We start from the raw sequence: 16,935 nt of genomic DNA, 5'->3' as shown, positions 1-16,935 counted from the left end.
CAAGATATCAATGAGCTATCATATCTTATTTGAAATCCATTATTTTATAGTCATGGTATTTTAATTCAGTTTTAAGAACGCAGACTCTTTAAATAATCCTTGCAGTGTTTGAACATGTTACCAGCTGGAGTCCCAGAAAATATGTTGGCCTGCCTTTGAACTTTGAGAGCCCCATTTTGTGAATGTTTTGGTCTAATGTCAAATACACAAAAGCCAATTAAACACAAGTGCTGAAGGCAAAAAGTCCAAATAAATGCCAACACAGACAGAAAATAAAGTCTATATTTACTAAGAAGGATGATAAGCCACCTCTTCAACTGAGGGTAAGAGGAAATATCCCATCACCCGAATGGAGCCTCCCAGCTCTGTCCTCTGGTTCCTGCCCACTTCACTAGGATAATGTATTTTAACCGTGACCACCTTCCCAGTTGCCCTATCTGGAGAGCTGCAAGCCATGGGGGCAGAGGAACTGCCCAACTTGGTCCTGGGCCTTTGCATGAAGGGTTGGGGGAAGGAACCACCAATTCACTGTCTTATGAAACACTGTTGCTGCTGGTATTTCAGTGTTATGTGAAGGACTTACTCAAGTACCAGCATTGTTGCAAACACTAGGCATTCCCACTGTGCACACACTCACATTCACACACACAACTGTGACCTGTCAAAGGACATAGACTGTTGTAGTCATCTTAGGATAGCCCTCAGGACCCTGCATATAACAAGCATATAGAGAGGCTTGCTGGGTGAAACAGCTCTTTCATTTAAATCAAGACAACAGGTCTTGACAACCCGCTCTGCAATCTGTTGGAAAGAAACATATTAGTTTTAAAATTAAGGCTAAAACCTCTTTTTCAGAACAAGGTAGAACTAAGAGTAATTATTATTATTCCCAGCCCTATACTAGATATTTTACATGTATTCTCTATGATCCCCTTAGCCTCCTGCAAAGTGAACGATATAATTCCTAGTTTTACATAAGAAAGCTGAGGCTAAGAAGAAGGTAAAGCGACTTGACTAACATAACCCAAGTAGAAAGTGTTGCGAGCCAGGATGTGAGTTGAGTTCTCCCCTGCTCTAAAAATTCTCATTGCCTCCTTAAATGTCTCCCTTCCGTACTTGCTGCCGCCATCCACAGGCAGTGACAGCTGTGGTATAGTGAGTGAACTTCAACTTGAAGATCAGAAACAGAGGGACACTGACATCTTCCAACACGTGAAAGGTGACCAAGTGGCCAACTGCTAGGAAATGCAGTGTTTGGAATCACACCCCCTCAACATGGTTTGTAATAGGATATTTTGTAAGTCTGTGTTTAACTGTTTGGATATTTACTTGTGGGATTATTTCATTAGTGCCTGTCTCCCCTTTCGACATTGAGCTCCTCGAGGACAAAGAATATGACTGTTTGGCTTGCCAGAGGATCCCCTGCTCCTAGACATGGTGGCTGGTACACTAGTGGGCAGTTAATACATGTATACTGAATGAATGACAGCTGGGACTCACCACTTTTACTGTGAGCCTGGGTAATATAAATATATGATGTAAACAAAAATATAAATGATTTGCTCCAGACGACCACCAGAGTACGTGCCAGAGAACAGGCAAGTAAGCAGGGTAAAAGAAAACTTTATTAACTTGCCAATGTGAAGGGTGGGGGGCGAGGTTCACCAGTCTCCGGCGGTGGAGGCCGACGAAGTCGCTCTGGCGTTCTCGGGCGAGGTTCCTAGGTCCACACACGAGCAGGGGTCAAGGAAGTTTGTGCCGCGCGCCTGCCGGGAGCGGCTTTTATGTCCTGGGCCCGGGAGTGGGAGGGCAGTGGGCGGGACATAGGCGGGTCGGGGCGGGGCATAGGCGGGTCGGGGGCGGGGCGGTAGGCGCGGCTAGGTAGGTTTCGATTTTCTTCGTCAAACGTCAGACCGCGCCTGCGCAGTTGGCCTGTGTCTTTCCCGGGCGCAGGAAAGTTGACAATGAAGAACCCGGAAATGCGCCATTTTAGTCCCTTTGTTCTTTTTTTCCCTCCCTCCCTCCATCCAGACAGTCCAACCTTTTATTGATTATAGTGATAGGGGGCGTCATTGTCTGTCTAGCTGCTTCCTGCTGTTAGGGGGCGTTGTTATGAGGGTCTGTGGTTGGCACCTGGACATAGGGATGTGGGAGCATCTGGTTGAAGGCGACACGGGTGATCTCTTGAACTTTGACTCGGAGAAATTTGATTAAAACAGGAGCGAAACATAAGACAGAGGATTAGTATGGGAATTAGGAATGGGAGCATCTGCTGTATTATGGGCAGCAGCCATACCGGTGGTCCGGGGGTGAAGGGGGTATTGTAGGTTTTTAATTCTGCTTTAATCCTGTTTAGGGTTTGGATGTTAGTGTCTACTAGGCCTGACTCGTTTACGTAATAGCAGCATTCTTCTCCTAAGAAGAGACATGTTCCTCCTTTTTCGGCAGTAAGTAAATCTAATGCTCACCTATTTTGTGCTGCTACCTGGGCCACTGAGGTAATTTGATGCTGCAGAGAGGCCAGGCTTTCGGCTGAAGCCTCTATGGCCTCTTGGATTTGAGCTGTTAGAGATCGGGTAGACTGTACCGAGTGGGCAAGTGCCCCAGTTCCAAGCCCTGACGCCACTAAGGAGGAGGCCAGGGAGACTCCGATGACTAGGGGAAGGAAGACAGCCCGTTTTTAGAGATCATTAGGAGGAGGGTTAAATTGTATGACGAGTTCAGCTATTTCTGCTTTGCTATATAAGGTTAAACTAGGTACTAGGGACACTGGGACACAGAGGGATTGACCGATGGATGTGTGATTAAGGACCTTGAAGAGGGTTTTGTTGCACCAGAAATAACCTCCGATGGGAGCCATCTGGGTCTTAGCGTGTGGCTGGGTATAATTACAGCAGGAGGTGTTTGGGGTAGAGTAGCAGAAAGGAAGGATTGGACTTTCTGGGCTTTGGTATAGTGGGACTTGGAGTAAGAACGGTTTTTGGGAGGTGCCTGTAGAGTTAGTTGTAGCCTTGAAAGCAGTAGGTAAGGGGACTGCCACTAAGGGGGCTCTTTCAAGGGCCGCACAGAGGAAACAGTGGGAGAGATTTGTTAGGTTGGCTGCCCGTGTTAGGTTTAACCCTTGACGGACTAGTTTTAACCATGAGAAGGGGTCCTTATTGGAGGAGTGTAAGTGATCTTCTAAGGCCTGTTCTTATGATTGTATGGCTAAGGTTAAATTCTGTAGGACTTGTATGTTTTGAGGAAGGGATTTTTGCTGGACAAGTGTTCTTTTTATCAGGAGAGTAGCCATGGGATATGAACTAAGAATTGTGTAGCCTGTGTAGAGTCCACCTTAGACTCCGTCTGCCCATCGGGGGTCCCATGGGTCTTTGATATTTAATTGGTATTGAAGGGGGGTTCGTTGATTCGCAACGGTGAAGAGAGCAGTGGGTTTCTCCTGTCTCAAGGTTGCATAATGGATCTTACAATAAATATGAGGTCATCCTAGGTTATTTTGTTTCCAGTAAGTCTTACAATTGTAATGTGTCTGATCATGCAGGAAGCAGAGAGCCTTAGCTCCAGCCACACTGCAACACGATAGGATGAAATTTATAGTAAGATGGGGTTGGCAACCTGAAGGGGGGCAGTCAGCAGTGCCTTGTAGCTGTGAGTGCTGTTTATTTTTGCGTGACCAAGTTTCAACTATAGAGAATCTCCATATGAAAGTTGGGTTAGTAATAGAGATTGAAATACAAGAGAAAGCTAGTGATATAAGACTTCATCTTCAGTGTAATCACAGAGTACACCTTGCCACTGAAGATGTTCTATAAAGGTAAGCGGGAAAACCACTGTGATGGGCTATCATCCGGAGGCAAGTAGGGATCTGGGGTAATATATTGGAATTCTGTTATGTTTATATAGAGTATGTCAAGAAATCAGGATAAGCGCAAGAGGTCAGGGAACATGTGGTGGTTGAGGGAGTTTGGTGAATTTGAGGCGGGTAGGGGTAAGTCTAGTAGATGTCCACTGATTGTCTTCGGTAGGGGCCTTTTTTAATTGTGATATATGGACCCAGTGCATTTGTCCTAGAAGTTTGGCTGCTGTGTGTGTGGATAGGAGGACAGTATAGGGGCCTTTCCACCTGGGCTGAAGATCTTTGGCTTGGATATCTTTTAAGTATACTTGGTCTCCTGGGCTGAGAGAGAGATGTGGGCTATAGGTATCTGTTGGAGGGGGGTGTGCTAGTTCTGCATGTTGTCTCAGGAGTTGTCTCAAGAGGGTGAGGTATGGAAGATAAGTTGCCAGCGGGGAAGAAAGGGTGGGTAACTGCTGGAGGGTGAGGGGCCGGCCGTAAACTAATTCAAACGGACTGAGGCCTGTTGGACTCCATTGTGGGGCTGCTCGCAGCCGGGTTAGGGCCAGGGGAAGGAGAGTTACCCACGATTGTCGAGTCTCGAGGGAGAGTTTGGTGAGTTGCTGCTTAATGAGCCCGTTGGCCTTCTCTACTTTACCAGAGGACTGAGGTCTATAAGGGATGTGGAGTTTCCAGGTAATGTGTAGAAGGGTCGCCACTTGCTGGACTACTTTGGAGATGAATGCTGGGCTGTTGTCAGACTGAAGAGTGAGCGGGAGGCCAAACCTAGGAATAATGTGTTCAATGAGTATGGAGGCAACTATATTGGCGGTTTCTCCTGTAGTAGGATAGGCTTCTATCCATCCTGAAAAAGTATCAACGAGGGTTAGGAGATATTTGAATTTTTTATGCCTTGGCATGTGGGTAAAGTCAGTTTGCCAACCTTCACCTGGTTGGTGCCCTCTGAGTTGATGGCTCGGATGGGGATTGCACAATGCGCTTTGAGGGTTTGACTTGAGGCATGTGGAGCGCTGTCGGTTGATTATCATTAGGTGTTTCATGAGTGTGGGGCAGTGAATGAGGGGGCTTAGGAGGTTATATAAAGCTTTGGGTCTTATGTGTAGGGAATTATGTATGTCTTTTAGAATGGTGTGGAGTTGACTTTCAGGAATAACTAATTTTTTATTGAGGTAAATCCAATTGTCTGCGGCTAGTTTCGCTGTTGAATCTTGTAATAGTTTGGTCTTTTCCTCTTGGGTATAAGTAGGGGTATATTGAGGAGAGAGAAAACAAATAGAGGGAAGCGTGGGAGTGGAGAATCCAGCTACCGACTTGGCAGTGGTGTCGGCAAAGTTATTGCCAGCCGCCACCGAGTTAGATGGAGTCTGATGACCTTTACAGTGTATGATGGCTGCTCTGGAAGGCGCTGATAAAGCGTCTAGCAGTTTGAGTATCTGTTTTTTGTTGACTATAGGGGTACCACTGGTGGTTAGAAACCCTCTCTCTTTCCAGATAACAGAGTGGGTGTGTGCAGTCAAGAAGGCATACTTGGAGTCTGTGTATATGTTTACCGTTTTTCCTCTGGATAGGAGGAGAGCCCTAGTTAGTGCAATAAGTTCTGCCTGCTGTGATGTTGTTCCTTGTGGTAAAGGCTTAGCTTCTAGGACAGCAGAAGATGTAACTACCGCGTATCCTGCCTGTCTGTTTCCTAGAGAATTTATAAAAGAACTGCCATCTACAAATAAGGTTAACTGAGCCTTCCAATGGCTGGTCATGTAAATGTAAGTGACTAGGTGGTTGGGCCTCTAAAAGTTCTGGACAGGAGTGTTCAGTACGAGGTTGCTTGAGAGGGTCAGGAAGTAGGGTTGCTGGATTCAGAGAGGAACAGACTCCAAGGGCAATGGTGGAGTCTTCTATGAATAAGAGGTGAAAGAGTTGGAGTCTGGACGGGGTTAGATGGCTAATACTTCTGTGGGCAATAAGATCTTGAAGGCGGTGAGTAGAGAAGACCGTTAGGTTACCACCCCTAATGAGTTTCTTTGCTTCTTGGGTTAGGCAGGCTGCTGCTGCTAGGGCCCGAAGACAGGGCTGCCACCCTTGTACAGTGGGGTCTAATTGTTTAGATATGCCACGGGGCAGTAGGTGGCGCCTAGAGATTGGGCTGAAGGACCCACTGCAACTTTTTGTCTTTCATCTGTGAAAAGCTGGAAGGGGCGTTGGAAGTCTGGGAGTGAGAGAGTAAGATGTGAGAGAAGGCAGTTTTTCAGGTGAGTGAAATGTTTATAGATTAACTTTGGATTAGACAAAGGTCCTTGGGGAGTCTCCTTGACAGCTGCATATAGAGGCTTAGCCAAGATTCCGAAATTAGGAATCCAGTGTCTGAAAAATCCTACTAGGCCTAGGAAGGATTGAATTTCCTTAGCATCTTGAGGAGGAGAAAGATTTTGTATTAGAGTTAAGCAGTCTGTGGTAAGTGAGCGTGTCGTAGGAGTGATCTCAATACCTAAATATATGACACATTGTTGTGAGAGTTGAGCTTTGTGTTTGGATATTCGGTAAACCTTTGGATCCTAAATGATTAAGGAGGATCGCAGTGTCTCAAAGAGAGTCCTGTCCCGTGGGACTACAGAGTAAAAGGTCATCTACATATTGGAGAATTTTACTGTTGGTAAGAGGACAGGAGGCTAAGTCTTTTGCTAGGGCCTGCCCAAAGAAAGGGGGGCTGTCTCGGAACCCTTGGGGAAGCACTGTCCATGTCAGTTGGGTGGAGGTATGGGTGTCTGGGTCTTCCCATGTAAAAGCAAAGAGAAACTGACAATCTGGGTGTAGGGGAATAGAGAAAAATGCATCTTTTAGCTCCAGTACAGTAAAGTGTGTTGTAATAGATGGAATGAGAGAAAGAAGGGTATAGAGGTTGGGAACTACTGGATGGGTGGGACAAACAGCTTCGTTGATAAGATGAAGATCCTGCACTAACCGAAAAGTTCCATCTGCTTTCTTTACAGGTAGGACTGGGGTGCTACAGGGAGAATGAATGGGGATGAGGATGTGTTGGCTGAGTAACCTAGTAATGATTGGTTTTAGTCCTCGTGTTGTGGAGAGAGAGAGAACTGTGGGCGGGTTGGAAACTGAGATGGGTTTTTAAGTTTTATAAGTATTGGTGGATGATGGTCTGCCAGGACAGGAGTGGAGGTGTCCCACACTTGGGGTCGATAGGAATGGGGAAATCGGGGAAAGGGTTAGTAGGATTGTTGGAGTCATTTGAGTTAGTCAATACTAGAAGCAGATGGCGGGTGGGGTGGGGGGCGCTAGTAGGGATGGAGATACAGGCTTTCAGTTGACTTAAAACATCTCGGCCCAGTAGGGGAGTGGGGCATGAGGGGATAATGAGGAATGAGTGTGCAAAATAGTTGTTGGCCAGGCAGCAATTAAGGGGTGGGGTTTTCCGAGGGCTGGACGGGGAGCCATTGACTCCTACAACAGAAATATTGGAGGGAAGGCTAGGCCCTTCGAAAGACGGCAAAACAGAGTAGGTAGCCCCGCTGTAGATTAAAAAATTAATTGTCTTACCCGCTACCAGGAGAGTTTCCCGCTGTTCGGCGAGGGTGATGGGGGTCCCTGAGTCCCGGCACCTTCAGTCATCATCCAGATGTAAGAGCTGGAAGGAGCTCCCAGGGTCCTGAGAAGGGACATCACGTTGAGGCACCATGCCCGTTTTCAGGGTGGGGCAGTCAGACTTCCAGTGCCCTTCTTCATGGCACGCTGGACAAGGAGTTGTTGGGAGACGAGGGTTAGGACACTTTTTAGCCCAGTGTCCACCTACTCCGCACTTATAGCACAGCTGCATTGGCTCAGGTGGTTGGGGACTCTGGGGACATCTATTAGCCCAATGCCCTGGGTCACCGCATTTATAGCAAGCCCTTTTTATTGTCTTTGAGCCTCTGGGGGTTTTGCTCTCCAGTTTTGGGTTACAGCTAGGCTGCAAAGCAGCAACTAAGGCTTGAGTCTGGAGCTGTACCTTCTGTTTTAGGCGGGCCTGTCGTTGGGCCTCAGCCGTTTCCTCCCTTGGATTATAGACCTTGAAGGCTGACTTGACTAGGTCTTGAATAGGAGTTTGAGGTCCATCCTCTGCCTTTTGGAGTTTTTTCTGAATATCCGAGGCCGATTGTGAAATAAAATATGATGCTAGAATAGTGGCCCCAGCTGGGGAAGCTGGATCTAACCGAGTGTATTGAATTAAAGCCTCAGTTAGCCTGTTTAAAAATGTGGCCGGATTCTCATCTGGACCTTGAATAATTTCTTTTAGTTTATTAAAATTTACTACCTTATTTGAGGCCGCCTGCATACCAGCCAGAAGACATTGAGTCATCATATCTCGTCTTTGGCGGCCTGGCCGGCCTACTTGATAATCCCAGTCTGGGTCTATAGAGGGGACTGCTTGTTCCCCTAGTGGGAAGGCAGGGTCTGTTAAGTGTAGTTGGTTGGCATGCTGCCTGGCGGCCACTAGGATGCGCTCTTGCTCCTCAGGGTTTAGAGTAAAGGTAAGAATAACCTGGAGATCATGCCAAGTTAAATCGTAGGCCTGGCAAAGGTATCTAAACTCTTTGGTGTAAATTGTAGGGTTGGCAGAAAAATCTCCTAAGCGTTTTTCAATCTTTGAAAGATCTGCTAGTGAGAAGGGAACATGAACTCTAACTACACCCTCTGCTCCGGCCACCTCACACAAGGGTGCTAAGACCGCAGGGGGGTTGGATAGGGTGGGAGTAGGAGCGGGGGTAGTTAGGCAATCTTTAGAGCAGGTATGGGCAGAGATAGGCAAACTAAGATGACCAGGCGGAAGTGCCGAGGGGTCAGAGGGAAGTGTAGCCTCAACAATGGTGGGAGGGGCTGAGGAGGGAGGCAGAACAACCGCGAGAGCGGGAGGGGGAGGTGGAGCCGAAAGAGGAGGTGGGGCCGAAGCGGGGGTGGGGGTGGAGTATACGGCGGGAGTGGAAGGGAGGGAGGGGAAGTAAGGTCTTCGGGCAACTCAGACAGGAAAGATGACTCCTCTTTTTCGGACTTTGTTAGGCCTGCGTCCTTAGTCAACATAACTTGAGCCAAGGAACACTGGCTACACAGGTCCGGACGAGAATGCAAGGCCCAAAATCCTTGTATATAATTAATTTCAGACCACTTGCCTAAGCGTTGGCAGAAACTACTGAGGTCGGTTAAAATGTTACGGTCTAGAGTGCCCTCAGGCAGCCATTGAGACTGACTGTCTAATTTATATTGTGGCCACACCACAGTGGAGAGGAACACCAGTCACTTTCATCTGAGATCTTGTTCTAATTGCAAAGTTTTGAGGTTTTTTAGAAGACACCCTAAAGGGGAGTCTCTAGGTATTTTGGATTGGGGCTTTCCCATTGCCTTCCTCTCACCTATAGACGGAAACGGAAACCGAACTCTACCTGGCTACAAAGCGTCCTTTGGAGCCACTAGAGACCGGTGGGAGGCTCCTGGAGCCGGAATGGAGATTACCTCCAGGCGGACGTCTCCGTCCTGGACGGGTCTCCCACGGAACGGAATGGAGATTACCTCCAGGCGGACGTCTCCGTCCTGGACGGGTCTCCCACGGAACGGAGATTACCTCCAGGCGGCCGTCTCCGTCCTGGACGGGTCTCCCACGAAACGGAATGGAGTTCCTTTGGGCAGACATCTCTGCCTTTGGGAACTTCCCTGGGTCACCTGGTGACCGGAAAAAAAGCCTTGGGCCTGCGCAGGACTTCTGGCCAAGGAATATGACAGGGAGGCAAAAGGTACTCACCCTTAGGAGACTTGGAGGTGGGGAAAGCAATGTCCAGGTCCTGGTCCGTCTGGGGCGTGGAAGGAGGCTGCTCGGACCTTGCGGGGGGGCCCTGAGGAGGGGTCTCCTCCCTGGTTTCGGCACCACCTCATTTGCTCCAGACGACCACCAGAGTACGTGACAAGAGAATAGACAAGTAAGCAGGGTAAAAGAAAACTTTATTAACTTGCCAATGTGAAGGGTGGGGGGCGAGGTTTACCGGTCTCTGGCGGTGGAGGCCGACGAAGTCGCTCCGGCGTTCTCGGGCGAGGTTCCTAGGTCTGCACATGAGCAGGGGCCAATGAAGTTCGCGCCGCGCGCCCGCCGGGAGTGGCTTTTATGTCTTGGGCCCGGGAGTGGGAGGGCAGTGGGCGGGACATGGGTCGGGGGCGGGACATAGGCGGGTCGGGGGCGGGGTGGTAGGCACGGCTAGGTAGGTTTCGATTTTCTTCGTCAAACGTCAGACTGCGCCTGCGCAGTCGACCTGTGTCTTTCCCGGGCGCGGGAAAATTGACAATGAAGAACCCGGAAATGCGCCATTTTAGTCCCTTTGTTCTTTTGTTCCCTCCCTCCCTCTGTCCAGACAATAAATATATGATCTCAAGCAAGCATCACAAGGAGCCACAAGATGGGAATTATCTCCATTCTATAGACAGAGAAATTGAGGCTGTATGCATTAAGTAACCCACCCAAGTGCGCCTCAGCTGTGCTTTGATCCCAGGCCTATCTGGCGCCAGTGCACAGCACCCTGGATGCCTTAATGATCAATCCTTCCAGGCAGGGGAGAGTTTGAGCTGACTGACTGCCCAGTGTGTCTCCTGGACATGCCTCCACAACCCCATGCTGCACCACTAACTCAGATCTGTGCTTGTTTGCAGGCTCAGGAGGCAGCAGGGACAGGGCAGCCAGCTCTTGGACACCGACAGCCGAGCTGGAGGCCAGGCCCAAAGCAAGCTCCAGGATGGGTGCAACAACAACCTCCTCACCACCACCTGCACCCGCGGCTGCAGCAGCTAAGCCCACACTTGTTGCTGCTCAACAGGACTGCACTTGTCTCTGCCCTGCCCACCCAGAGCCCCTCTTTATGCCCGGAAGGTCCCTGTCTTGCCCCTGAAAACATCAGATGCAGAAAGAGCCCTGGACTTGGAGCTGGGAAGCCTGGGTTCTGGTCCCATCTCCATGACTGATTCACTGTGTGACCTCAGACAAGTCATGCCCTCTCTGTGCCTCAGTTTTCTGCATCTGCCAAAGGGGTGAAACACTTCTGCCCCACTTCAAATTACAAGATTATGGGGAGAGCCCAATTAGATAGGAAACATGAAAAACCTCTGATATTTATAAAATCATTTTTACGTGCAAAATATAACCTTAATATGTGAAGTGAACCCCCATTCCCCAAAGTAAATAAACCGTCATGACTTTGCAATTTGGCACACCCTAGCTTGTTAGAGAGCACTTTCGGAAAACACAGCCCCGACAGCAAAATAAATATCTGATATTTTGGCCCCTTCTGTGAAAACAACACTCCTAAATCCTGAAGCAAAACCTGAAGTATCTTCATGTGCATTCTCTGGCAAGCCACAGTCCTTCTGACCTTGTAAGATGGTGCAGCATGCAGACCAGCCTTGTCCCCAAGGTCTCAGCGCTGCGGTCTCGCTCCTCCCCTCATTTAAGACCACCCTTTTAATTTCAGCAGTACTCACCACCACCATATCCTTTGTGCTGGGATGGCACACAGGTGTCCATTCAGATGAGTCAGGTTACTCCTACAGAGTGTAATCAGCACCCCATCCAACTGGCCCGAAAGCCCAGACCTGCAGCAGAACTCTCCAACTCTATCAGCTTTCAGGGTTTTCTCTCCTGGGAAGGGTGTAACATCAGCTTGTCAGCATCTTCTTACAGAGAATACCCCATCTGTATTGGTGGGGCGGCTCCCTCTTTATCCATTAGGAAGCATGGGTGCTTAGCAAGTTTATTTCAGGAAGAAAATGGGTTCACACAAAAAGCAAACTACATTCTGATCTGCTCAGGGAGAAGCTTGCCTTTAACTGGAAGATGTTGGGATAAGGAGGGAAAGCTTAGACTTTGGAGTCAGGTTTGTGTTCAGAATCCAGCCCTGCTGGCTACTAAGTGGGAGACTTTAGGCAAAGCATGCAATTGCTCTGAATAGCAGTTTCCTCATTTTTAAATGAGGATAATAAAACTAACGTTGCAGGGGAGTTAGAGGGTTAAAGAAGATCCTGTGTGTAACCCCAAGTGTTGGATGACTCATTGAATGGCCTTTTTTGTCAGCATAATCATCATCATTATTTAGATACTTTCTTCCTTCACTCACCTGGCAGGTCAGTTTTCTCTGCACACAAGCCTCCTGTTTAGGATTCTTCCAAATGTTCTTCCTGGAGTCTTTGATATTTGTTACATCCTGCTGAAGTTCGATTGTGTTTTTATTTTTTCATCCACCTTCCATTGTTCACTTTTTACATGATTACTCAATCCTTGGGGCTGTCCATGTCATCTCTTCGATTTATTAAAAGACATTTTAATGTATGGTGAGGTTTTATATTTTTGTTTTAAAAAAAGAAATAGTCATTGTTTTCCTCCTTTGAACTGAGGCTATTTCTGGATTGTGTGGTCCTCGTCAGTTGACTTGTTTTGCACACTTTTCTTTACTTCATGTCCCCATCAACAACCAGCCTGCTCCCCACCTCCCCCAGGAAATAATGGGCCTGCTCCTCTCCTCACTGTGACCCTGGAGGCTGTTCAGATTTTTTTTTTTTTTTACTGGGCTGAGTTCACAAATTAGGGGCAGGAGCTGCAAGTTGCCCTAGGAACACCAGATTTTCTGGTTCTGTTCAAGTTGGCATTTCTTGTTTGGAATAAACTATTTCTTGGACATTCCTTCTCACCACTTTGTTCTTAATTCAGGGTTGGGTGAGATGGGCCACGTTCCTCTTAGAGTGAAGAGACTCAAGTTTAATTAGGAACACAGAAATGGGCATGGTTGGTGGTGTGGACACCAAGCCAATGATGAAATCACTTTGCCCACAGATGAAATCAAACTTAGCTTGGCGATTCAAGACTCTACCTAACTTGATCACAATCTACATGATTATTGTTGCTATTTTCTATTTCCTAAGGTACCATCTATTCACTAAGAAAAAAGTACAGAAAATTCTTCATCAAGAGAAAGACACTCTTTAAGATTCCCTCACATTACCACGCAAACCTTTATACAGCACACACACAGGTGCCAATGAACCAGTATTTTCCTTTTCATACCGACTTCTTGATTTTCCACTTTCCTGCTTTCATTCGTCCTGTCCTCTCTATTGGGGATGACTTTCAGCGCTCATCTGTACATGTTAAAATTCCCATTTCTCAAAGGCCAATTCCATTTCTCCCATGATGTCTTCTGGGGCTCACGGCACCACTCACCGAAGCTAGAGGCCACCTCCTCCACGAACTCTCGCGCACACTTGCTGTCACAGCTCTGCTTGCTTTACCTCATGCCTCTGCTTGCTGTGACTCATGCCTCTGCTTGCTGACAACTGCACCATCACGTTACTCTTGCCCATGCCTCACCCTCCTTACCTTCAGGCTCCCTCAAAGAAGCCGGGTCAGCTTCACGTCCATCTCCTCATCCCACCCTCCTGTCCTGACAGTGCCTGGCTCCTAAAGGAGCAATCAACAAACTCTCTGCTTAGGGACGACTTACTTCTGACACCATCCTGTCTTCCACCTGGCTCCACTGTCACTTCCCAGAGCTTTTTCCTCCGCAGGTCCCTGTGTTTTCCCAGGGGCTACGCTCCAGTGGCATGCCCAGTCCCCATTCACCCCCTTCAGAGCCACCTTTCCGTGATCTCCAAGTTCCAAATGAGTTTCGCCCTTCCTTCATCCGAACCCCCACTCCCAGTAGAGCACCGCCAAGAAAGCAATCTGATTAAAGAAATCCATTCCCATGCAAGAATTTGTGTTAGGATTTGCCTTATGAATGGAAATTCAGGTGCACCAGGACCAGCTGCAGACCAGTGGTGCACCAGGACATGCTGACAATACCGAGTCAGGGTCCATGCTGTGAGTAGCAAGGATCCAGAACTTCTGTCTGTGGCCAAACCACCATGCCTGTTGATTTCTGTGTATCTATGGTTGTTCTCTTGCTACAACTGCAGTGCTGAGCAGCTGCAACAGAGACCCTGTGGCACACAATGCTGAAAATATTTACCGCCTGGTCCTTTAGAGAACAAGTTGCAGAGCCTTGATGTAGAAGACACATCTGGGACACTAAATGGGCGGATGGCAAATGCACATTTGCTTCGCTCATCTGCAAAAGCCAGTGGGTCTCAGAGCTTGGCAATTCAGCCCTGTGGGTTCCCAGGGGGAAGAATTTGCAGGGGAATGTATGGTCAATTTGCCCTCACCAGTTGACCCTTGAGCTTTTTCCAAACTGGAGCCTTAACCAATAACATTTCCCAGGTCAGTATTATTGAAAGTCTCTGTATTAGTCCGTTCTCACATTGCTATGAGGAACCATCTAAGACTGGGTAATTTATAAAAAAAAGAGATGTAATTGACTCACAGTTCCATAGGCTGTACAGGAAGCCTGGCTGGGGAGGCCTCAGAAAACTTGGAATCATGGTAGAAGGTAAAGGGGAAGCAGGCATGTCTTACATGGCTGGAGAAAAAGAAAGAAAGAGTAAAGCAGGAGATGCTACACACTTTTAAACAACCAGATCTTGTGAGAGAACTCACTATCAGGAGAATAGCTGGAGGGAAATCCACCCCCAGGATCCAGTCACCTCCTGCCAGGCCCCTCCCCCTATATCAGGAATTACAACTTCAAATGAGATTCCGGCCAGTCCTGTGGCTCACGCCTATAATCCCAGCAATGTGGGAGGCCTGAGGATCACCTGAGGTCAGGAGTTCGAGACCAACCTAGCCAACATGGTAAAACCTCATCTGTACTAAAAATACAAAAAAATTAGCTGGGAGTGGTGGCGCATGCTGTAATCCCAGCTACGCAGGAGGCTGAGGCAGAAGAATTGCTTCAACTCAGAAGACAGACATGGCAGTGAGCCGAGATCACGCCACTGCACTCCACCCTGGGTGACAAAGTGACATTCTGTCTCAAATAAATAAATACATAAATAAATAAGATTTGGGTGGGATGTAAATCCAAATCATATCAGTCACCCTCTTCTTGTGACCCTCCTCCCATGTAACCAGGCCCTCCCACAAGTCTGCTACACAGTCTTTGCTTCATGTAGTTTGGTTTCCACAGCACTTGTCACACTGCCCAGTTGATGGTTTTGTGCCCCACTTCTCCCCCCTGGAGGCTGTGGGCTCCATAGGGTGGGCTGTGCACAGGCAGCCCCCAGCACAGAGCTGCCTCAAGGCGGGTCCTCAGTGGATATAGAAGTTGCACAGACATGCCCACCCCAGCCCCTAACTTGAGCCACATTTAGCAAACACATGTCACTTTGATGATTCAGCCCACGCACTGTGCCTCTCCTGTGGCATCATTTGCTATCTGTCCCCTTTCCTCTTCCAATCTCAAACATGAAATCACAGCACAGTCTCTTCCATTAGCGACTGCCACAAAGAACAGATATCTGTTTCTTCCTGGGTGATCACAGACAAACATGATTAATGGATTTCCCTGTCGGTGTTTCTGCATTTCATGTTTATCCCCTGCCACTCTCAACACACGTTTTCTAATTCTTTCCACCTAGCAGGGAGAGTGGCGAGTCACACATGAGCCTCTCCCAGGCAACATAGCTGCCATCCTTGCATCATCCTATTTCTAAAAATCCATTTGTGCAACCACCTTCTTTGCTTAATTCAATAGCATTTTCTAAATAGAAATTAATTTCACACATTGCTTTAGTCTGAATATTTGTGTCCTTTTAAATTTCATATGTTGACATGTCAACCTCCAGGGTGATGATGTTGAGAAGTAGGGTCTTTGGGAGGTGATTGGGCTATGAGGGTGGAGCCCTCATAAACAGAATTAATGCCCTAAGAGGTCCCAGAGAACTCTCTCACCCCTTCTACCATGTGAGGACACAGGGAAAAGGTATCAAAAAGCAGATCCTGCCAAGACACCAAATCAGCCATAATCCTGGACTTCCCAGCCCCCAGTACTGTGAGAAGTAAATTTCTGCTGTTTATAAACTACTCAGTTTATGATATTTTGTTATAGCAGCCTAAACAGACTAAGACACGCATCATATTTTTAATCCTTAACAATTAAGAGTGAGGTTGGGAAGTTCTCTAACAGAGTTTTGGCCAAGACCAAGAGAAACCTGAGTCCTGCCTGACCAATCAGCTTTCTCCATCTGTCTCAAAGCTCTCTTTGTTCCCCACCATGTTCCCCAGAGAGTTAGGGAAACCTCAAAATAGGAATCAAAATGACTATATCATATTGAAGGTCAAGTCAAAGCAAGAAGCACAGTACCAAAGCCTTAGCAAGGCCCTGGAATCTTCCTGAAATTTCACCTTGGTACAAGCAGACTCAAGGGTACCAAGCACAGCAGCCCAACCCATTAGTAATAGTGGCCCCATCAATGGCTCAGGTTCAGACCTATCAGAAGGGACATTTCTCTTTCATTGTGGGAGAAATGAGTAAGGTGCAGACACGCCTGGCAGAGGAAAATGTGCAGAGATTCCCTTCTAAGCTGTCAGAGAGTCCTATTCTCTCACAGAAACCAAAATCAAATAATCCAGAATGTATTCACTTGCCTTCTAGACATCTTCTTCCATACAGTTTCCCCGCTCACTCTTTGTGGTCATGACAAGAATGTATTGGTGGATATGCTTTTCTATATGACATTTTATGTCTATACCTCTGAAGTATTAGCCCCAGAGCCCTCCAAGCCTCCATCTTGGAGGGCTCTGGATGTTACTAAGATCTTGACACTGACCCACCTGCCCGCAAAATAACAAGGCGACCCAGAGAGGGGAGCTACCTTAGTGTGCTCAATGAACGCCTCCTTTGCCAAGACCAGCAAGTTGGAAAAAAGATGATGGAGGATGCATTCCAGGCAAAGAAGACCAACAGGCAAAGGACCCTGAGTTCAGAGTTCCCCTCAGTTCTTCCAAGAACAGTAAGGAGGCCAAGGTGCTGGAACTTAGTGAATTGACTGAAAATTGGTACAGATGTGGCTGCTGAGCCAAGCAGGACCAGATTATAGAAGTCCTAGGGAACCCCAGGGAAGAGTTTGGATTTGTGTGATGAGATGCCCTTGAACTGTTTAAGGAGGGGAGTGGCTACTGTGTAGAC

The 16,935-nt window shown here is 47.7% G+C and overlaps 1 protein-coding gene and 1 long non-coding RNA gene across 2 annotated transcripts in view; one reads left to right on the top strand and one right to left on the bottom strand.

The window, feature by feature from the left end:
* STK32B (serine/threonine kinase 32B) overlaps positions 1 to 12,553 on the top strand; it is a 438,704-nt gene extending 426,151 nt beyond the window's left edge. The window contains exon 12 of the mRNA XM_033213721.1: positions 10,535 to 12,553. Within this exon, the coding sequence (XP_033069612.1) occupies positions 10,535 to 10,673 (139 nt within the window). The 3' untranslated portion in view covers positions 10,674 to 12,553. The remainder of the gene's footprint in view (positions 1 to 10,534) is intronic.
* A 1,728-nt stretch (positions 12,554 to 14,281) lies between these two features.
* LOC117085120 overlaps positions 14,282 to 16,935 on the bottom strand; it is a 46,503-nt gene continuing 43,849 nt past the window's right edge. Inside the window, exon 6 of the long non-coding RNA XR_004437801.1 lies at positions 14,282 to 14,328. This is a non-coding gene — a long non-coding RNA (uncharacterized LOC117085120). The remainder of the gene's footprint in view (positions 14,329 to 16,935) is intronic.

Source organism: Trachypithecus francoisi, unplaced genomic scaffold (assembly GCF_009764315.1).
Source record: "Trachypithecus francoisi isolate TF-2019V2 unplaced genomic scaffold, Tfra_2.0 Lachesis_group1, whole genome shotgun sequence".
NCBI lineage: Eukaryota > Metazoa > Chordata > Mammalia > Primates > Cercopithecidae > Trachypithecus > Trachypithecus francoisi.
This window is presented reverse-complemented; position numbering and strand designations above follow the sequence as displayed.